General features: G+C 41.2%; 1 protein-coding gene across 2 annotated transcripts; it reads left to right on the top strand.

The window, feature by feature from the left end:
- Positions 1-1,017: 1,017 nt before the first annotated feature.
- Positions 1,018-22,983, top strand: LOC120844663 (papilin). 2 transcript variants are annotated; one of them, XM_040216562.1, is made up of 7 exons: positions 1,018-1,060; positions 2,799-2,999; positions 3,618-3,788; positions 8,675-8,836; positions 16,394-16,564; positions 20,429-20,608; positions 22,908-22,983. In XM_040216562.1, the coding sequence occupies exons 1-7, from the start codon at positions 1,018-1,020 to the stop codon at positions 22,934-22,936; spliced, it is 957 nt and encodes a 318-aa protein (XP_040072496.1). In that variant the 3' UTR covers positions 22,937-22,983. The 2 variants fall into 2 exon arrangements, with proteins under 2 accessions (XP_040072496.1, XP_040072495.1); XM_040216561.1 differs by having other exon boundaries at positions 20,426-20,608.
- The last annotated feature ends 254 nt before the right edge of the window (positions 22,984-23,237 follow it).

Here is a 23,237-nt window from a genome sequence, read left to right as displayed (position 1 = left end):
CTCAGCGCACCAACAGGCAATGTTAGCAAACGTGCGCGAAATATTTCTAAAATTTACTGATTTGGTAGTTATAGATGACGCTCAGCAAGTTTTTAATTAGAACCCATTGTTTATGTTTTATTAGTAAGAAGTTAAATAACAAATTTTAGTTATTTATCCGGCTCATTGTGACAACTGGTTCCCTGTATGTTCCCTTGAACGTATAAGTGACGTGCACAAACCGGATTAGTATAACTTTCACGGCATTTTAAAAACGATTATCGATAGAAAACAAGAACAAAAAACCTGTATAGTAAAGTTGCGTGCCTGTTAGCATCCTCTCGCTCCTGTGTACTGGAACCAGTGCCATATAGTAACTTTCGCTTGTACAGAAGGTCGTCGCAAACGTTTCTGCAGAAACAATTTTATTCACAATAGTTGGTCGTTCGATGAAGCATCCGTTCGACGACGCTATGGCCACGGAAGCGAGGGAGGTTGCTCATGCTACCATATACGACAGCCTGTCTAAGGGCCCTGGAGTTAGCAACCTGCTTCAGAAGTGCGAATTCTGACGTCACCAAGAGAGCGCGTCATTGAGTAAGCGATATTTACCGCGTAGGGGTCGAGTACGTTTTGGAACATATGCGAACAATCACATTTTGTTTGTGAAATGTTCGAAAAACATAATGTTATTGAACTTCTAACTTCCAGGTGAAACTCGGAAGTTCGTTTGTTTTCTAAGGTCATCGTATGAACAACTAGTTATATTGTGCATTTTTTTATATTTTTGTTTATACATTTAGGATTTTTTCCTTAAACTACGTCATTTCTTATGAAAAATTTCAAAAAAAAAAGATGCATGTGTTTTAGCTGGTATTTATGATGCTCATTAAACTTCTAAATCTTTCTTTAGTTTTTCTTCGCAGGCTTTTTGTTTACTAAAAAAAACAGAAGTCTGGCACCGTGATATAAAATAACACATTGCCGCAGGAAGGTTCTTCATAGTATCTCAGTAAATTCAGCCTCGAAGAGCTCGTGATGCACAAGGAAATTGTATGGGCCCTCATTGCCACGGCCTTAGGTTAGTATTTAATTAATCTTATTTCGTTTAGATACATTATTTATATAATTTACAGCTTTACTCCCTTTGCCGCTTTTTTACGTGGCAAATGAGAGAGTCAGCACTGCGAGCTTGTTTTTTTAAAGGTGTTTTATGCTCTAGTGCCACCAAAAATGTTATATCAGTGATTTGTCACACCTGTACTGAAAGGAGTCAGGCTAAGATTATTTTTAACGTGAGGCTTTTGTTTCCCAGCGATTTAGTGCGGCACGTGGAGCAAATACTTTTAGAAATAGCGGAACATAAAATTTTCAATACAGGCACCAGATTTCAAAACTTGTTTAGAAAAGTGGCTATTTAGACGACGATTCGCTTGTAGCAGTCTCAGTGACTTCAGAAAACGCTGTTGCAATTTTCATGTGGGTTTGTTGAAACGTGGGACTTTGTGGAGAGACAAGTCCGGCCATTTAAATATTTGACATAAAGAACTACTAGGTAAATAAACTTTATCACTCCATAATGAATCATAAAATCAGAAAGCTTTCTAATAGTTCAAACGATACTAGTAAAATATATTGTTAAATCGCTAGCAAGATTGGAAGAAAAATCTTGTTGCAAAGTGATTGCATCCAGAAAGCCGGACAAGGAAAGAGTTGAAGTGCCCCATAAATCTTTAATATTATTTTCGGACTGTTTTTATCTTGACGTTCTTTCAACTTTTTATAAACGTAGTTTTATTTAATGTGACAACGGCTTTTAATTCAAGTTTTTGCTGTTGATTCACTAATCATCAAAACTAAAGTCGAATACGCGATGACACTAAAAATGTAGTACCCCGTTATATTAATTATTGGTTTCTTTTTTGATTCCTGTAAGCCGAGATCTTGGTATGATGGCAAATATCAGGAAACCAATAATATAATAATGTCTGTCACGTGGACTTCATAAAATATGTAACGGGGGGGGGGGAGGCGTCGCTGTCATAGCTTATTCTAGCACACGCGGTGCGCACATTTAACTAATCATGCAACAAAATATAGGAGGAACGAGTTGGTGTAGTTTTTATGAAAACCAACTAGGCGGATCAGACCGAAAATTGTCGAGCCTGCTCTGAGAGCCTTCAGCCGGAGCCTGCGCATCTTACCCCCCCCCCCCCCCCCCCCCCCCGTGTGCGGTAGCCTTTATTCTCGAGCTGTAATTTAGCCAATTTCTAATAATGCCTGCTACAGTTTGCATAAGTTGAATGGAGATTCTGATTGTTGCGCTCTGTGTCATGACTCTAGAGTAAGATAAATGTTAGGAATGAGCCGCAAGCTCCTCGGACACCGGGATTGCCGCCATCCACTATTTCTCCAGGATGAGCGAATACCTCGCTACCGAGGCTCTTGCGTATTGATGAAAGGCGCAGTCATTAAATAAAAAAAAGTGATCATGGCTACTGCCTTTATTGGTTGATCCTCGTAGCGATTGAATGCTGTAGCTGGTACGTGGTGGTCTTGAATTGGAGTGCCCTTAAATTGAATCCAAAGATATTGCCTTTGTCTCTTGTCGGTCCTTTGTCAAATAGAAATATCATGCAGTGACGCCAGTAGAAATGCAACTATGAGTCAAAATCAAAACTCATAAAAAGAAACTGTCATTTGCTGGGACTTTATCTATGTCGAATGTTACCTAAATTTAAATAGGCAGTTCGCACAACACTTGTGTAGAAATATATTCTTTTACGGAAATTCACCCGAGCACCAACTACTTTGTGTAGGTATTTGTAGCGGCCAGAACTCTCAGGATGAAAATCTCTGCCTCGACACGCCCAAATTTGGTCGAGGCCGGGAAGTTATAAAAGGATGGAGTTACAACTCGGAACTCGACAAGTGCTACGTATTTGATCATGCGAAAAGGGATGACTACAGCAACGAAAATATATTCCTGAATGAATCTGCTTGCAACAAACGATGCAGACGTAAGTAAAAAAAAATAGCTAAATGATCTTGTCTCTTTTTGTTTACTTTCATATTCTAGTCTGCATTGACGTTTTTCGATAGCAAAAAAGTATAAAATAATTAATGGACTGCTCTATCTAGGAAACAGCCTTATTGTTCTTCTCACACCGTTTTTTTCTGTTATATAACGGGTGATTGAAAGATTTTCTAACGTATATCTCTCAGGAACAGAGAATATAGTTTGAATTTGCACGTAAAGCATAAAATCCAGATTCTAGTAGAATAAAATATCTTGTCGGCATCGTTCAAAACTGTATTCTGAATCATACTTAAACTAAGCATTATATTTTCTTATATTCCCTTCTAAAATATAATAAAGTGTTCAGTAATAAGTGATATGTGTTATTGAAAGTTGTACAGGTAGTCTACCGTTTGAACAGATATAGCGCAGAAATAAAAGAGTCTTACGACACGTCCTGACACTTAAAAAAAGTCTATGATAGTATTAAGGAAAATAATTAAACATGTTTTTCTTGTTTACAATTGTTAATTCATTTCTTAAAAGAAAATACTCTATTAGCCAAGAATAATACACTACGTCGAATAAGTAGTTTATTGTAATTTTTTTTATACCAAAGCACATGTTCCTGAAAAGTGCTACGCAAAACCACCACCGAGCATGGGAACATTAGATCTTCCAGTTACAACTTATGATCCAAGCACCGGAAGGTGCCTGGAAATTCGTGCGCCCAAGGATCAAGGAGCAAATGTGTTTAATAATAAAGCGTCCTGCATAAAGCAGTGTCGAGGTAAGCCATGAGATATATTTTACATTTATTTAAACTGTTTTGTGCTGGACTTGAGTTTGTCAGAAAACTGTACATTTCCTATGAATCTAAGTATTTGAGAGCTATGCAGTATGTTTTTTGTGAAAACTTCCTGCTAAATGTAAAAGCATTAAGGCCGTTCTTGTCGGTGCCAAGGGAAGAAATTATCCAAACACATACACTTTTAGAAAAATAAAATGTTCAGTTATTTGCGTCAAAAAAGTTTTTGTTGTTCAGAACGATTGCACAGTGTAAATGCGAAGCCTGATGATCCTTACAGGAAGCTACTAAACCAGCTAAATCTAGAAACTTACGACACGTGAAAAATAATTTGGTCTTGTGATTAATTTTTTTTGGTCGTTTCGTGGTTAAAACAGGAAAAAAATGACCGCACTTCCACGTGGTGAATGATGTTGATTCGGGCGAAGCTCTGGTGGTGCTGATGATACTGATTTTGTTCATAGGTAGTGCTGATGGTGCTGATTTTTTTTATTCCTCATAAGTAGAAAGAGAATTCGTGGTATGGGAACGTGGCTATATACGCATTTGAGCATTTGACCGCAGCGCCCTCTCGTCTATAGACGTTGAGCCAATGCATCCAAAGTTTAACGCGATTATATACGCATTTGACCGCAGCGCCCTCTCCTGTATAGACGTGTAGCGGCTACATGCAACGTTTCATTCATGACATCCCCAGCTCTTGAGTTACTACCACATCTCAGAGGCCCCTACTCGTCCCGCAGTGGTGGCCGAGTGGTTAAGGCGATGGACTAGAAATCCATTGGAGTCTCCCCGCAAAGGTTCGAACCCTGTCGACTGCGCAAATATTTTATTTTTTTATTTTTTTAAGAAGACAAATGGGATGGCAATCGATGTGAGCACGGACGCCGGACAAGGCTAGACCCTAAGGAGCTTCGTCCCTAAAACAAATCAAGGAGCTAAATGTGGAGGCGAGCTGGTTAGAAAATATCATAATCTAAACCCGAAGACAAAGATAAATCAAATATCGTTGTGTAGTCTTGTCTCATGTTGTTTCTCTTAGTGGTAGGCTCTAGATTACGACAAACAGATGTGTGCCGCTATGTACCGCCTTGCTCTTTCTAGGGATGCGCGGCAGCGGCTGTTGTTACATTCTGCCAAGAACATCTCAAAAAGAGAAGTTTGGTTCGGTTTGTGTAGAACTTTTTATTTTGCAATATTCGGCAGGTTTTAGGATTGATAGGTTTTTATAGTTCATACAAATCGATAAGATACAGTAATTTCAGTTGTGGCAAAAAATGTACTATTATTTTTCTTCATTGGACGTGTATAACCCGCGTCTTGCTAAATTACAAGTAATAAGATGATGTGTACAGTACGGGATGTGCTAAACAAAGAGCGAAATGAGTCAATGAACAAGATATGGCTGGAGCCGACGCGGGGGAAATTGCGACAGTATTTAAAAATTTATAAATCAAGTGAAGTTAAGTTAGATAAAAACATCTAAGATAGACTTTCGGGTAAATCGGAATAGGTAAAGTTTCTTAACGGAGCGTTGGAGTCGTGTTGTTTTACAGTTAGCATTAAATATAAACCGTCTATTGCAACATAAGATCTTCAGAAGCTCAACTTCCAGCACTCCTTCCCTGCCTTCTGTTGTGCTTCCACATGTCCGTAAAACGAAGTGTTTTTGAAGGTATAAAGCTTGCGCTGATGTGATGTTGCAACATACTTTGTATACCAGAAAACTTTGCCATGCGTATGTGTTGTTTTAAAGCAAGTGGAAAGCAAATGAATGTCACATATTGAGTGAGCTTGGGATACGAAATGTGAAATAACGCTCTGTTGGAGCAATGATGTCTGCTCAGGGCAAGGCTCACTCTCAGCGCAGCGGTGGTGGTTGCATCAGTAATAACACACTGACATCATTATTCGTTGACCGTCAGCAGCACATGATAGCAATTGGTTCGCTGCTTGCTTTGGGTGGATATGCAAATACGCCCCAAAGTTTCTCGAAGCTGGTCGGAATAACTTAAAAAATATTTTCATTGGAGCCTCCGGGTCCTAGCCGATGTTTCATTCAGAGACTAATGGCAAGTTTGGCCTAAGAATGCAACGATTGCACTTACGCACTGTAAACACGAAGCACCGGTCCCAAAATGACTTGTCGAGTGCAGCCCGACTTTCTCGCCTTCATAGTTGCAGTTAGCGTACCAACCTCAATTTCAAACAAGCGTGATGCAAATCAGCCAGAGAGAGGGGAAGTGCGAAGGTGCTTTGTGGAGTTTTCATTAGAGATAAAAAGACACTGCAAATTTGTAACTATCGTGGATACTTTCACTTAAGTCTAACATTTCGGACAGAAGCTGACTCCATGAGAGCTGGGACAAGTAACTATAGTTGATACCTGTTTGAATTACATGAAGCATACGGTTTAGCAGATGATATTTGGCGTTGCCCTTGTAAACTGCGCACATACACCGTTCTTGCTACCTAAATCGAAAGATACAGAAGAAAACCCCAAATTTTCTATGAGCCGACGTTTACCGAAGCCTGATTGATCTTCATTTATACAAAAGTTGAAACTGTAGGCGCATGTAGCATTTATTTCAGTGAAAAAATTGTCTCGGTAAAAACAAAAGAAGAAAGAAAGCACAATCTTGTCCTTTTTATCAAGATTTTTTTTCGCTGAAATAAAGAATACAGGTGCTCAGATTCTGAAATTTCAGTTTGACGAATATTAGGCTTAGGTTAACGTCGGTTCATAAAGAACTTTTCTTCTTTATGAATTTTTCGATCGAGGTGACGTCCTGTGCGCAGAATCGCTAAACTTTGCAATCTTTAGTCGTGTCGGGATTTTGTGGTCATTGACTACTTTAATTTTGCTGTCGGAGGAGCTCCACTTGAGCAACATGGGTGTAGCTTACGATAAAGATGAGCTGGGCAATACATTATGGAAATGAGTTTTGGCGCACAGCGGACTCTTTCAATGCAAGCCTGTGCAGCTCGCCATAATCGCCAGAACAGAAACGCGCGTGGAGAGTGCCATTGGGCCTGGCAGTCCTTGAGCAATACAGGTCTAAAATAAATACCGTGCCATGCTGCACGTGCAGTTTGGTTGACTGCGCGCGTCATCACTAGTGCAGAAAAAAGCCGCTATAAAATGACTTGAAACTTCGAAGCGGTTTCTTAGTCTAGTAAACGCGCCAAACTAATCTGATCATTTTTTTAACGATGACTATTTATTAATTATTTATTTCTGCGACGTATGAACATTCAAAAATATTACTGACTGGAACGTGTCATCAAGGTCTGCCAGAATAACGGAACTATATTCTAAGTACACTGGGGCTCGTAATTTCGTCCGACTGTTATTCTCCTGGCGTTAAAATGGTTATTGAGAATGACTGTAATTTACACGTTAAAATACTAGGTAGAAATATCCTCGGGGTAGTTACAAAATTGGGTGCCAATTGAAAAAGACATTGTTTATACCCCCATTAATTTGAATTGCTGGACACGTAGCGTGTTATGAGCTTCGAGCCCGAATCAAATTAAGCACCTGTCGATACAACAAGGGGAAAAACTGACGTCCATACCTGACACAAAACTCGTGTGTTCAATACATTCTTAGAAGGCACGACGAAAAGATGCAATAAAGCTGAAATTATATTCACAAAAAACCGAAGAAACGTGTGGCGTGAGGAGTCCCCCACCATATTATACCATACTATAATTAGTCTGAACCCAATTATATTGCAGAATTAACTATTGAAAACGACAAAGATCACATCATCATGTGAAAGTCGTGCTGAATTGTTTATTATCAGTCGTTACTGCATGTAGCCACAGTTTTTACATTGATATTCTCATAAATGCAGACTTCTTGAGGTCTATAATTTATGTTAGATATATGTTTCTTTAATTATACACACTTCGTGTAAATAAAATGGTTGCTTATATGCTTTCAATATAGTTTCGTTTTTAAATATCTTTACTTTCTTATGTACAAAATCCTGGATTTGGGATTATCGTTAACTGTATTTTGTTGAATGATGGGATTATTTATACGTTTTTTATTGCTATAACGTTCTCTTTGCCGAGAAATGTGCGAGCGTAACTGTTCCTCGGCAGAAGAAATTTATTTGTTTTTGCCTTCCAACCAGTGACTGAAGAAGTTAGAATAGAAATTATCGGTATTATTATCAACTTTGTATATATATATATATATATATATATATATATATATATATATTTCAGGTCATACCTTGAATTTCTTAAACTCCCAGTAACTACAAACAAAACGCCAAGTGGAGCGAAGCTGGGAGAAGAACGTGAAGAAGGAGCTTCTGGCATATATCAAAACTTCGTGGCGACGTTTCGCTAAGAGCTAGGTCTCTTAGTAAAACATCGTCCCGCCATTCTGAGGTTTACCAGAACCTTCCTGTCAGTAACTACAGGCAATTCGAATGTTTTTTGTTTTTTTTTGTGCGCTGTAACCTTTGTTTACGGGAAGTGCAACGCATTTTCGTCATGGGAAGTAGCTCTCTTCTACGGAATATAAAACGCCACGAATGAGTCCATACCCGCTGTGACTTCGCATGTTTGCCTTGATGATAGTTGTTTAAACAATCCATATACGGATTGTTAAAACTCTAGATGTTCTACAAACATATCCATATATATATATATGGGCAATTTTGTAAAGGATCTGGTTTGTAGACAGATTGAACTTTGCCGTTAATAAATATAATTAAATCCGCATCTCATGCCCGAAAATTTTATTCAGCACGTCATGCTTTTCTCATGCTTTGGGACTATACGTCAAATATAAGAAAGATCTGTGATAATATACCTGCGTAAAACAAGATTAAATATTTTTTTTTAAGATGTGGATCTACGGTTGTGCCTTAAACCCACGGAAAAAGACTGCGAGTATATTGACGGCTGGGGTTACCGATACGATTCTAAGGATCAAACTTGCAAAAAAGCTACTGATGGGTCTTGCGGTGGATTTCAATCTGCCGAAGACTGCTTCAGGCGCTGCGGAGGTAAGTGTATTTTTTTGTTTATAAATAACAGTTAATTAATTGCTGTTATTTTTTAAACCGTGTAAAATACATGCGGTACTAAACATTTCAATAGAAAATGTGTTCTTACACAGCAAGTTTTCGACGCTCTTAAAATAAAACTTGTAAGAATGTGTTTCTACGCAACATTACTTTCTTGTATATACGTATAAAAAAGGGGGAGGGGTTACTAAGCTTACGACAAAGATCCCGTCTTCGCTCAGTGTTTCTTTAGCTCGGTTAAAATTAGATGGTGGGTAACCATCGCGATGAGTAAGTCAGTTATCTGAAATCAGATAATTCACATTCTAATTGATGGTTTGATGGGCTGTATTATAAATGCAGCTTGTACAGCAGCTTCTTCGACGGGTTAGACCAAGTTAAATAAATAAAAGAAACATCAATGGTTTTGAGATACCGATTGTTTATTCTTCACTTTTTTTGTCGCCGGATCCCGAAATCAACGGAAAAAGAGCACTGACATTCCTGCTCCAGATGGTGTTTAAAAGAGCAACGCAATCCTTCCAGTCACGTCGCCACTAGAGAGTTTTAATAGACTGTACGCAGCAGAGAGTGCGCCCAGGCAGCGCGTTGTCATTACATGCTTTGAAGTGACTGCACTAGCTCCTGCTAGCAAGGCGAAGCTCTAGCGTACGCTCTACTAAAAGTCCCTACTATCCTGGAAGCGCGTACGCCGACGGCTACTGGTAACCAGTGACAAAAAAAAAAGTATGCCACTGTTCTACGCATCATTGTGGACAGGTCTCGTGACACTTTCTTTTTTGCACTGAGTATCGGAATGAGTCAACAAAAACGCGAAAACGGATCAATGAATACCTACTATGGGAAGGGACCTACGCGAAAACGGATAGTACTGGTCACCAAGCGTCGGCCAAAGTTTTGTATAGGTCAATTGCTGCTGCCAGGCACTCTACTGTCGCCAAGGGGGCAATGTCGTTTCGACAGCTTAACTCTAAGTGAGCCAATCCAAATTCGCGATTACAAGTAGTTAGTGAGAACATTTCTGGTATGCCGAGATTTTTCTACACCTGTAATTGGTTGTGCTATGCAGACATTGGCTATTTTTTGTTGATATGTAACAACATAACTTATAGCTACACTTATTTGTTTGTTTTCAAACAAAATAGGTTTGAAAGGGAAAAAGATCCAGGCAATTGAGCGTACAGGTTCGCAGTTCGGCTGCTTGATAATGCTACTTGCAGCGCTTACGTTGCCGGTGGTTTTCACTGTGCATTTTAGTGTGTCGTAAGAGGAAAAAGTAATATTGTTCAGAACTCGAGAGCGAAGACGAGGCTTCTTTGTATGTGCGTATCAGTAAATATATCCCAGGTTGTATTACATATCAGCCTTTTGTTTAGACAACCTGATTACGAACGATTAATAGCACAATAATATAGAAGGTAGTATTGAAAAGTCATTTCAGTCAAGAAAAGTGGATAAAAAATTACGTTATTGTAAAGATTGCTGCAAAAAAAGGGTTTGATATGTTCAGTGAACGTATGAAGATGAAGACGCTTGAAACGCCGTAATTGCGGCACAGCATGAAGATGAAGACGCTTGAAAGGCCGTAATTGCGGCACAGCGTCACCGTGACCCAGGGGTGGCTCATATCAAGTGCGTTTGAAATTTCAATTTCACTTACTACTTGCCAGGCTCCCAGCAGTGCTGTAAGATTGGGGGCTTTCTGCCCCTTTGTCGACTCCAGCGTCGTGCGTGGCCGGAGACGAAGCTCTCTCATGGTGTTAAGAATTTCGTCTCCAGTAGTGTGCTGAAAAATCCGCTAGGGGTGTTCAAATATTTTCAAGCGAATAGCTTGGCATTGGGAAACAAATTTGATGTTCGCATATAAAATGCGTAAGGTCCGTCAGCCTCTGAGGTGTGGCGACGCTGGTCTACACTTTAGATGAGAAATTTAGCTAATGCAGTACCATTGCTAGCCTGGGGTCTTTAACGTGCGTCACGCTACTCTTGGTCATTCCATGCCAAAGGAGACGCAGCAAATATTTCATGTCTGGGATATGGTCCGTCTTCACACTGGCATCGGCGTCAAAAAGGCGAACCTTAAATGGCTGTCCGGAGGCTTTCTTATTTCGCTCCTTCAATGTGCGTTGCGTAGAAGTACGTTCCGCTCCAAGAAGAAACCTAAACCTAGAAATGCGTCCAAATTGAGAATTTCGTAGGTACGTCGCAAAATGCTAAGCACATGCCTTATATCATTATAGTGTGGTTCGATTGCTTCATGATTCGCATCAAGTTTGCAATTAAAATCCAAACTTCGAAATTAATAAAGAAAATTTATTTACTGAAATGTAGTCATTTACCCAACTCTATTTAACGCCAGTAACCTTCCTTCACAAACCACTATGGCATCAACCCATTTTCTGTGAGATATGGAGTTTTCGCAGGCGCGATTTGGCACGCGTTTCTAAAAACGCCGTGCATATCTTGCACCTTTGTCATGGCTCAGCCTCGCACTGAAGAAGGTATGAATGGCGCAGGTCTATTTAGTTGGAACCATTATTGCGCACCCCTAATCAACGTCTCAAAACTGGCTGCTCCTTTGCAATTTTTTAATTGGTCTAGCCTCTATAAAATTTGATGTCAACACCGACGTCTGAATATGACACATCAAACTGTAAATTAAAAGTTGGCTTCACTTTAAGATAAGTGGCCAATTTATTTCGATGGTTACTCTCACATCTAGTGCCCGCCGGGCCTGATAAATAAAGAGTTTACGTGCACTTAAGACTGCTTACGTGTAGGAATGCGAACGCGTTCCTACACGGCAGTACATTCCTACAAGCAGCGTACCCTGCTGTCCGCGGCACGGAGGACAGCGGGCAGCGCGCCCGCTCCTCTGCGGGTGAAGACAGTTTCCTCCGCGGCGCGATATGGCTGAAAGCAGAGCGTAGTAAACGTCAGGTGCGGGAATTTCCCCCTCTCCTCCCCCTACCCCCTCCGTCGCCTCCGGCCAGGCCTGACACATTACCCGATAGGGGAAGAGAGATGGCTGCCGAGCGCACCACCCCCTCCCTCTTTTACGCCTCTATTCACTGCTACAGACAACGAGGAATTTAGGTGCCGTTGGCACGGCTTCAAAAGCGGGTAACGCCGGTTCGCTCCATGGGTCAGTTAATGCTTTCGCGTTAAAGCTTTTATTATTGCGAAAGCATTCACTGTCCCATGGAGCGAGCCAGCGTCATCGGCCGCGCCAAACGGCAGATAAATTCACAAAGCAACGATCTGAGGCATCCCAGCTTTGAAACCACGCAAAAAGCCACGCAAAACGGCAGTGATATGAAGCATCCGCTCGTCAGTTACAATTAGCGCCACCCGATGGAGCTGCGTGCCCGCGCCGGAGTAGGAACGGCCGAGACCTCTAGAGCACCGAGAGGATCAGGAGCGGGCGCGGCGCGAAGAACAACATTCATGCTTCCCATTCACAACTCATAAGAAGTGCTTAGGTATACCTCGAGCCTTTTCCTTGACTTGTTGTTCAGTGCCTACTAATGTTTTCCTATTATTGAGCCGAAAGATATGTAAGCATTGTGAAGAGTTAAAACCCTGTATAGTTATCGTAAGGCTACACCTCTAACTGGAGCATTTATGTGCTTTTTACATTTGTTTTGACATCACTCGAAGGAAAGAATTATCACAAAATAGATGTGTACATATCAGAACTTTAAAATAATAGATTGTAGGTCAATTAGTGCGACACCATGCTTCACGTGCAGTTGTTTGTATAGAATGGCTGTGCGTCAAACACTCACTGCAATGAAAAACGGAGGCTTCACAGAACATCGACTCGACTTTTCCTGCGAAAACTATGCATCGCAGAAAAAAAAAAAAACATTTGTTGCCGCATAGTTACTTTTAAGGTTCCTATTAAGTGTGGTACATACGCTTAAAATAATAACATTTTTATTGAGTTTGACACGTTTGAATCAGTAAAATGCAGCTATAGTTTTAATCAGACACTTAGTAACCATAATCGAATATCAATGAATCAGTAAATTTTTGATATAATTAGAGTGCGTGGTGGTGGGAAAAAGCAACCGTATATGCACAGCGCAAAGGCTGGCTGGCGAAAATAGCGAATGATTAGAAACGTATGAACTTCGGCAAAGCGTCAAAGTTGCACTTTTTTTTTGTGATATAAAAAACCCCGCGTGTTCCATATATTTCCAAAATTGCAGATTTGGAAGAAAATATAGTGGAAAATATCTTTGAACTTATGAAGGAGATAAATTGTATGACTTTTGGATAATCTATTGGGTAAATTGCGTACAACTCTTTCTTTCTATAGGGTCACACTACCATTTGGTGCTAAAATTATGAGATGATATTTCCGAGTCTGATATCAATCGGAGCTATCTGAGCTGTGCTTCAAAGGAGCGTTTTTATTGTGTTTTTTTTTTATTTACTCCCTCCGAACACATCTTTTACGCGAACCCGTTATAGTTTTCGATATCTTGAAAAAAACAAAATACCTTCATGCACTTCGCTTTACCTTGGCATTAAGGACATTTGACCTAATATTACCTTAACGATTTGACATATCCTGGCATCTGGTTGGCTGAATATTTCACCATATACGTTTCGGTGTGCGAGAACACATAGATATGTATGAAAACGTAAGCCCCTTAAACAGAAATATGTCTAATTCGGTAGAACTATAATAATTAATAGGAAATACTCCAAACAAAGCCTTCGAAAAGCGTCCCAGCGTTTTCAAGTTTGCTTGGTTTCCTCTGCAAGGTTCACTGGATCACACGGGGAAGCTGTACGGGACAGCAGCAGCTCTCGTCTTCTTTGTCTGCAAAGCTCCACCTTTTCTTCACAGAGGCGGTCCTTTGTTGTCTTTGTGTCTTTGCCAGGTGGCGAGGGCCCTGTGCGTACGCGAACGCAAAAAACCTAGTGGATCTGTTTAAAATTTCTATAGTTTGCTGGATATGACACGACTCCAGGAAAAGTAATTTGTGAAAATGAGGCTCGCTGTCGATCTCGCGTGGGTTCGCGAGGTCGATCCGATGATCGAGGGCCTCGTCGTGCTGTTCGACGGCGCAGCGCTCGGTGTCGGATTTTCGCATGTCGTACTTGAGCTGGTGTATTCGTTCTAAAATATCTTAATTTCGCCAATATTGGTTGTGGGTTGCACTGCGCAAATAATATGTCAGATTACACCCTGTGCGTTTTATTCTGGGACCCGATTTCTTTTTGTCACGGAATGAATTGCCAGTCGGGATACTCGTTTTGAGCTACTGGAAGACCTTCTTTTCTCAGTAAAGTGTAAACCGCATGCAAGCGATTTCGCGAGCAACGAGACAAGCGACGGCGACCCGCTTCGATGTCGCTTTTTCGGTCGCGCTATGAGGCAAACCGCATGAAAGCGACGGGAGCAAGCGACCAAGGCGATGAGCAACGTTTTCTAGAAATCCAAAAACCGAGCGACGGGCCGAGCGACAGTGTGGAATTTCTGTCACTCGTCGCTGACTCTCGTCGCTGTCGTCGTCGCTCGTCTCGTCGCATGCTAAATCACTTACATGCGGTTCAGCCTTAAATGCACCAGCGCTTCGCTATTAAGTATATAGCGCAACCAGACTGGATACGCGCTCGCTGTCTTGCGCCCTCTCCAGTGAGGCATGACAGCACCTATGGCTCCAATGCGGCATTGCCATATGCTTGGCTGCAAGCACCACTGGGCGGCCGGCAGCTGCACCACAGCGTGGTCGTAAGGGGTGCCACTACTATACTCGAGGACAATTTCCAGTGGCTACTCAGTCAAAAATACGGGAGAACGTGCCTGAGAGCTGCTTGGTTCCTCTTGGTCGGTCTGTTCACACTCTACTTGGCCAATAATTCTGCCTTTTCTTTTTCGGCGCAGTTTTTGTCAGCTACAAAACTGGTTCCCTTCGGGCGTTCTTGAATGCAGGCGTCGGGTTTTTTGAAGATCCAGCAAACCCCGTTAACACGGCTCCAGAAACTAGCTTAGTTTTGCTACATCCGCGTACATAATATCCCGATTTAAATGGCCCGGTGCACACAACCGTATATGGGGATTCATCATTCAAAACAATTAGGTTCTCCTTTGGTATCCTTTTTTTTAATAGGGTGCTTAGCGATTCACTAGCTAGTGGATAGGCATGTCAAAAGTCTTACCCTCTGTTGACTTGCCATTTAGGACTCAACAGTAAACTACTGAGCTACGCGTAAGAAAACCCATTGAGCAGCAGGGTGGAACTGCGAGAACAATTGTGTCGCAGCAGCCCCACGTAGCACGGTAAGCATGCTTTCTCCTGCGACAGAACAGGCAATATGAAAAAAAAAAAAGCGCGCGCATATCGCCCGACCATGAAGTTGATCTGTGCGATGGGCGGGGTTCCTGAATTTGGAGCGCTAGACCTTGGCAGTGGGCGATGCGTTTAATTAAGCTGCTTAAATATTCGTTATTTTCGAGGTCAGGAGCAATGTTCACTTTTCATTTCGTCTGTTGGTCTCCGACGAGCACAGTGTCGTTTCGCTGGAATGGATTGTCCAGACAACTGACGCCTTCTGAGTTATTGGGCGGTTCTAGTAGGACTTCCAATAACGCCCGGTGTGTCAGTTTATTGTACACCGTAAACTTCAATTCCTTCCCTCACCTTTTTACCAGCACATCGAGAACAAGCAGGGTGCCAACCTTTTATCATCTAGCACTGAATTCAACGGCTACCTCGATGGATTTGAGGTGTGTCAGGCAATTGCTACGTGGGGTTTCGGTAGGATCCTGAAACAATCCCCCACTCTGCGCATTAAAACTTTGGGGGAGTCGGCGAAAGACCGTTGTTTAATCGCTTTCATCGTTGCGTTGGTCGTCGTGATAGATATGGACGCACCCATTGCTGTTCCGTTGATAATATTGAAAAGCTCGTCTTCGACGTTGAAGTACACACCGCGACACTGTTAGCGCAAACACGACAGCGGCGCATTTTCGCATTTTACTTCTAAATATTATTAGCGAGGGCGAAATTTCATCGCTTGCATTATAAAACTGAATGAGATCTTTTCGTAGCATTACTAACTTGGATGACATCCCTTGGTTTCAAAGAGAAAAACATTAAAAACCGGCGATCGCTTGTTCGCGCTAACAGTGTCGCGCTTTGTGCATGCTGCCAATACAGAACTCAAGAAGGTGGCACAGCAAAGGATTTTATCATGAACTGCTACCAACTAGCCCAACTTTCAACCCGGCTGCAAAGGGCCGCCTCTGTATTAAAGGGTTGTCCTTGGCAGACAAACAAGACGAGAGCTGCTCCAGCCACATGCTGTTTCCCCGCGCGATTCAGTCACCCATGAAGACGACCAAGCAGGTTTCAAAACTCTGGTATACTTTTCCACGGCTTTGGTCGGAGTCTTCGTTCTTTGTTATCACACATAGATATATGCGTCTGACAACGTGTTTGTTTTTGTTGATCGCAATAATTTGTTATTTTTTTTTTTAGATATAACCATATTTATGCCTTGTTATTTTATTTATAGTTCTGGTAGATAACAAATGCACGCTGCCAATACAAACTACACCTACATGTGAAAACCCCCAACAAAGATACGGATACAATAACAAAACAAAACGATGCGAGGAATTTTTGGGCTGCGCTGATGGAGGAAACAGTTTCAAAGAAGCTGAAACATGCTGGAAGGACTGCGCGCGTAAGTAAACAATTCTGACCAAACTTTTTGCATTTTCAATTGCAAGAGCCATAACAGAATACTTTTCTAAACACATTTAAGATATGGTTATGCGGAACCCGTGCAAAATTTATAGTACCATCGCTGATGCGCATGATATTTTATACGTATTTAGAATAACGTCAGTGCGACATCGAGGCAAATATTGAGTTCCCACTAATGATTTTATATGATGCTTTCTCTTGAAGCTACATTAAGACTTTTTAAAACCTAAGATCGGGCTACTTTGTTTTACGATAGACAGGTATGAAAAAAAGAAAAACGACATGGACAGAGAAAAGACGTCAACAACCGGGACGGTGCTAACTTCCCTACCGAAAAATCCGGTATAACTTTTCGCTATCTGGATTATGGAACCGAAAATCTATCTGGATTCTATCCGGATTCTATCTGGAATTTAGGTTTTCAGAAATTATTCCTTTGTCTGCAATCTGGATTTGGGGTTTCCAGAAAGAAATTTCCGGTTCCATAATCCGGATAGTGAAAAGTTAAACCGGATTTTTTCGGTAGGGTTAGAACTGAATAGGTTCAAACATTTGATCAAGCACAATACGTAATTCACGCGGTTACCTTCTAAGCGCACCAGTCAGTAAAAAGACGACAACTAAACAACAACAAAACAAACAGCAAACTAATTACACGTTTATCAGAATCACTGCTGCACGACACTGCTAGGACAGACGCCATATTGGATCAATTTACTTAAAAAAAACTGGCGGGAACTACAGTGTTTTTGAAGATTTTCCCAAATCAGCAGTTGCCAGCAGAATAATGCTTTTGACCGCAGTTCCTAAGTTCTTAAAAAAAATGACGCCGGTAATCACTTGTTCGCGCTAGCAGTTTCGCTGTATTTATACATTTCTTGTTAAGTGCGTAATATAGTAATTAAAATTTAATAGAATTCCCTAAAGGGTGAAGTTTAGTTCTGAAAACAAAATGCGCTAGAATATTTTTGTCAGCTTTTTCGGGTGTTTTAGCATTTTAATTGTTTCTTTAACGGTCAATGTATCGAATAAAAATGATTTTACGTTCAGGCTGCTCGAACGAACTTCTACAATTTAAGTCAATTGATTAGCGTATTTGGTAAACGAGTTAAAGTATAACAGTGTATCGAATACAACTCAATTGTTGACATGCTGACATATTTCTTAGGTTTTTACTCCACCAACTACTAAGCTGAGAAAACCAATGGAAGTCACGTTTTAGTTGGTCTAGCGAAAACTCTGTTTCGCGCCACATGATCAAGCTTTCTGCGTGTGCCCTCTGGTAAAGAGTGTGGACAGGCGATACTAGACAGGCAATTGACTAGTCTGGCGAGCCCTTATGTACCAGCATTCATATGGTGGCCTTGGAATTAGGAGCTCGAAAAATCGTCGGCGAAAACGGCGAAAAGAGTATGACGACTCTCCAAAGCGAGTGACATTAGGGAAAAACATTGCAAATATGAAACGAGTTCCGTGAAATAGTGAGATTGACTGTAATTAATATAGTGATGAATGAACAGTAAGTTGTATTTTCGTGCTACCCTTTATTTATGTTTTATTATACTGCACATTATATCTGAAAATTAGGGCGGCAGTTTAACAATGGTAAATCGATAAAAATGATGTTGCCTGCTCCGAGGTCAGGAGAAAGTGTTATTTTTATTTTGAACTCGTTCCACAGCGATTGTGCTACAGGGCAAGGTGGTTGTTTCCGGTGACAACATTTGGCCGATCGAGTGATATTACTATCATGTTTTTGTAATCATAACAGTGGTTTTAAAGACATAATATTTAAAATCGACAAGTTATACGAGTGAACGTATTTTCACGTCATGTTATTTCTTTTGCTTTCATACGAATTCTAAATGTTTAAACCTTAAAAAAAATTAGACCCTTACGTTGCTGCTGTATTTACTGAAGATGCCTCCCGCAGGGGAGGCTAAACGTTTAATGAACTTGCTTTTAGAGCGCATCTCTTAAGAGCCCGTTTCCGGCTTGAGCGGCGTCGCCGTCGCTGTCGCCGTATCTGCGCGTTGCATTATGGAACGTTTCCCTTAATGACGTCACTCGTGACGTAACGTGTGACGTAACGAAGGCACGACGAAGGTAACGACCTTCACAGTGAAGGTCACGTGAAGGTCACGACCTTCACGAGGCCTTCACGAGTGACGTCATGAGGGTCACTAGCGTCACGAGTAACGTCACGATGGAGGGGGAGGCTGGGGGAGGGAGGAAGGGGGAGGCGGTGGGGAGGAGAAGGGGAGGAGGAAGGGAAGTGGGGAGATTGAGATGAAGAGGAGGGAGGAGGGGAATGGAGGAGGGGAGAGGGTGGAGGAGAAGGAGAGGAGGGTGTAAGAGGAGAGGAGGAGGAGAGAGGGGATACGGAGGAGGGGCAAACCCTCCTCTCCGTACCTCCCCTCGTCCTCCTCCAGAGCTTAGCTCTAATTCGGCATTACAGGAAATTGTAAACGTCGTTCATTTTTTATTTTATGTTAGGTTGTTGTCCTATTCTAATGGTCCGGTCTCACTAAGCGTTCCACACATGCGTGACGCCACCATAGCTGTAGTCCATAGGAGGCAGGCGGCAGTGCACAAGACAGCTTGGGCTGTGTCGTTTTCTGCCCGTGGAGAGTTGCAGCGAAGTCGTCGCGCGAGCAGAAAGTCTACAGCTTCCACGATGCATGCCGGCAGCGGCGACGTAAGATAACTGGCTGGTGATATCGTTCTATTTTGACGTCTCCCGGCTTTTGGAGTATTTTTTGCATTTTATATTTTTGGTTGCTTGCAATATAGATGAGGGCAGAGAGCGGCAAACACTCTGACGCGATCGACCATATAAATTTCTATTGACGCCCGCACGAGTAGCCTCAGCCGACAGCGTCTCCGCCGTCCACACGCCGCAGCTGAGGAGAGAAAAAAAGTGTATCGTTTCCATTGCACCCGGGCGTGCGCCCTTTCAGCACGGACTGTCTGCTCTTACCATGGTGGACGCTGGCTTGAGCACCCCGCCAGAGCCTCAGTGGGTTCGTAAAACTGTTATTGCCGCTATTGAGGCGCGTGACTAGGCTCAATGACGAAGCAGTGTCGAAGCAACACGCTTAGCGCGAGTGCCAAGTTCTATATGACTGGTGCACCCCGCACCCAGAAAACGACTTAAAAAAGAAGCCCGGGCCCGCGACAGTCTATGAGCCGTGTATCGAGGAGCCACCTGGCGGCGGCTTTTGCATCCAAGGCGCGAAGACTTTTTACAGCAGGTGTGACGCGCACAGCGTCCACACCTCTTTACGTCTTACACCCTTTTCGTGGCCGAGGCGCGCAATACTCATGCGCCATACTTTCCATCGTACGATGTAGGGGAGGGGATGGATGCTCTCTGATGTGTGTTCCAATAAACGCTCCAATAGCAAACCGAAGCACAGAAACACGTCAAACTTAGCGTTTTTTTTGGAACGCTCTAAAATGTCCTACCTGCCCTATATTTTTCTAAAATGAGTTGATTTAGGTTTTTTTTATACTGCTCAGGAAGAATCTGATAAAACCATAAGTTTGTATTTACTAAATTAAATTCAGTTAATCTTAGTTAATTAATAAAGAAAATCAGAAAATTAATTTTGATGTTAAAAAGTAGCAGTCAAACCTCAAACGTTATTGTCATTGAACGCGGGAGAAACTGTGGCCAGTGTTTCGAAGACAAGATGCTGAAAACGATTGCCTAGTCTGAAGCGGCCCAAAGAACAAGGTCTCGATTATGCAAGTGTATGATCGAAGTCATTTGGTGCTTTGAACATTAACATAAGTGTTATACCCCTGCTTAACCTCCCTCTTTTTTTACTTGTGACAGCAATCAATCGCTGCAATATGAAACCAGACACTGGGCGTAATCCAAATTTTGGATTCTTTAAGCGGTATTATTATGACATTAAAACAAACTTATGTAGCTCAGCGAGAAAAGTCTCAAGGAGTGTGCCTGGTAACACGAATTTGTTTAAGACTGCTCTGCAGTGCGAAGAAATCTGCAAACGTGAGTAATACTTTGTGGCACTTGGCTTTACTTTTAGCACTTTTACAATAATTATTTGTTGAAAATGTGCACGATTTCTTGACTACTCAGCGTAACGCCCCATGTTGCAACATTTGGACACCAAGGTTTTCTTAATTAAGAAAACGTATTATTTGCCTGATAAGGAGCCTTTTTCCAGGGCGTACCCAGAAGAGCCTTTTTCAGTTTTGTTTTTGAACTTCAGTTAGAAAGCGTAGCGGGTTAAATGACCCTATTACGAGACATTTATTTGATGTGTATATTTAACTGTTCCTGCTGTTCTAGAAGTAAAACGTTAGTCATTTTGCTTTGTTCCCTTATTAATTTTTGGGCTTTACACACACGTGAAGCAAACTTTGTATGAAAGCAAAGTGAAAACCCTGGTCATTATTTAACGTTATGAAACGCTGTTTAATTCAAAAACCATTATGTAAATGTTTTACATCAAAAATAGTATTTCGAATTGAAACAAAATGTGTATGACCTTGCTAAGTTAAATTTTCATTACTAGCTGGACACCCAACTTATAGGCTCTACTAAGAACAAACACACTCCCGCTGATTGTATTTGCGTGTCTTTTTTAAGATATCACTGTGCTAGCTTAATTACAATATTTTCATTTAGTTTTGCTTCGAAAATGCAAATGCGTGTAACGTGAAATGAATACCGTAGTAATCATTCAAATATCGCGATTTCTTAAAATTCAGAAATAAAAAGCACACCGATTATATTGATGCCTAAACAAGGTTTTTATCATGACTAATCTCCCGAGAAAGTGAGGGAGAGGAAGATACGAGACCGCACAGTGACGTGAGGAAGCCGATCTCTGATTGGTGGGATTAATAGGTAGAGCTAAAGCTAGCAGTTATTGTTTCAATTGCGCTCATCAAACGCATTACAACACGGAAAGCAGGCGTTTGGCTCTCGCATCTGAAGGCGTACGACAAGTGCCGTGAGGACAAAGGCAGCTAGCTAGCTTTAGATCTACCCACTAATCCCTCCAATCAGAGCTTGGCATTCTGACATCCCCGCACCTTCTCGTCTTTTCCTTTCCCTCACTTTCTTGGCGCATAACTTTCTATTGGAATTATGCGTAAAGTGTTATTAAGCAAATTATATATATTTAAGTTAGTGAAACATATATTTTTCTATGCATTGAAATCGTCTTTACGTAAGCCTTCTGGCGGAAAGTGTCAAAGATTTATGGTCTTCGCTTTTTCATTCGTGTCCAGAGTTGGCAATGCAATACAGGTTTGAAAATCTAAAGATTATAGAATAAATTATTTCGGGTAGAATTATGTACAGCACACAAATATATATTTTGAACTTTTGCCCTATTTAGAATGTACGCTTGGCTTAAAATGTAGCCCGAAATAAAATAGAAACTCCCATTATGACAATATATGTAAATTTGACGGTTTAATGGTAATATATTTTATTTTGAGATGGCGATACTTAACAATATATTTAACTTTATGGATAAAAGGAGCCTTGTAAAGAAACTCTACAAGCTCTGATTCACTATTTTACCCATGAGCTCTCAACTAATTATTAAAAAATTGCTATAGAGGTCAAATACCCCTTTAGAGATAGCCGGTGTATTTAGATGAGCAATATGAGAAGACGCGAATATTTATTAAGTCAAAATACTTTGCCTGTTAATTTCTGCAAATTACGCAGGTGAGGATTTAGTCAGGGTACAGTACATACACTTGTAAAAAGACTCACACAAAAAAGAACCTCGCGTGTTCTCAGCCCTAAGCAATTTTAGTACGAAAACAACTTGAGGTATACATTCTATTACTCTTTACAGAAGAGTGCCACCAGCGACGAAAACCCATGTATTATACAAAATGTAAACACCGTTCAAATCAGAACATCATGAGCAATAGAAACTATGGAGCACTCAAGAATTCTAAGATAAAAACTCAAAAATAGCAGGGTCAGTAAGTGAGGTTATGTGGTCAGGTAGACTATTCCAGTGCATGACTGCGCTTGGTAATGAGGAGTTATTGCAGGCGGGTATATGTCCGAAAATACGCCTATAACCATGACTGTTTGTCGGCGTGATGTTGGGTTAGGAGGCTCAAGGTGCTGAGCGATAGCTCTCGGGTGAGAATAGCATGATTTGTGTGTAATGCAACGTTTGTTGTCTTGGTTGCATTGGACGAGAACCTCACTGAAACATGGTCATCTTTATAAGTGTCAAGTTGCTCGTATCAAGAGTTAAACATATATTTATGCTGTTGCTTCATTTACTGTTTTTCTTTCTTTTTTTCAGCGAAGTATCAAGGGAATCTTGGACATTGACAAACTTGACGATGAAAGAGAGCTGTTTTAATTGAAGAGAAATTCGGAAGTTCACGATGACATCAGCAAGTTCGCACATCTGTGAAATCGCGCGGAAATAGCAAGAGTAATTACTCTAATAAAACTGCAAGATTGATTTTGCTTACCTCTCTTTGACGTAACATTAAATGCAAGTAGGTAGTATCCTAGTGTATTTTCAACATTGTTTAATGTGGCCAGAAATTACTGCATTTGTCACTGTATTATGCGTCAGCTCTCAATAGGGGTTTTCGCGGATGGAGGCTAATTAACAAACTTTTTA

This window comes from Ixodes scapularis, unplaced genomic scaffold (assembly GCF_016920785.2).
Source record: "Ixodes scapularis isolate PalLabHiFi unplaced genomic scaffold, ASM1692078v2 PGA_scaffold11__112_contigs__length_91849675, whole genome shotgun sequence".
NCBI lineage: Eukaryota > Metazoa > Arthropoda > Arachnida > Ixodida > Ixodidae > Ixodes > Ixodes scapularis.
Note: the sequence above shows the minus strand (reverse complement) of the source record. Positions and strands in the feature narration are given on the sequence as shown.

Excerpts from the sequence above, each read along its gene's own strand:
- LOC120844663 (XM_040216561.1), top strand. The coding sequence starts at position 1,018 with ATGCACAAGGAAATTGTATGGGCCCTCATTGCCACGGCCTTAG. Across the intron at positions 3,789-8,674 it reads CTGCATAAAGCAGTGTCGAG|ATGTGGATCTACGGTTGTGC; the intron begins GTAAGCCATGAG and ends TTTTTTTTTAAG. Across the intron at positions 20,609-22,907 it reads GTGCGAAGAAATCTGCAAAC|CGAAGTATCAAGGGAATCTT; the intron begins GTGAGTAATACT and ends TCTTTTTTTCAG.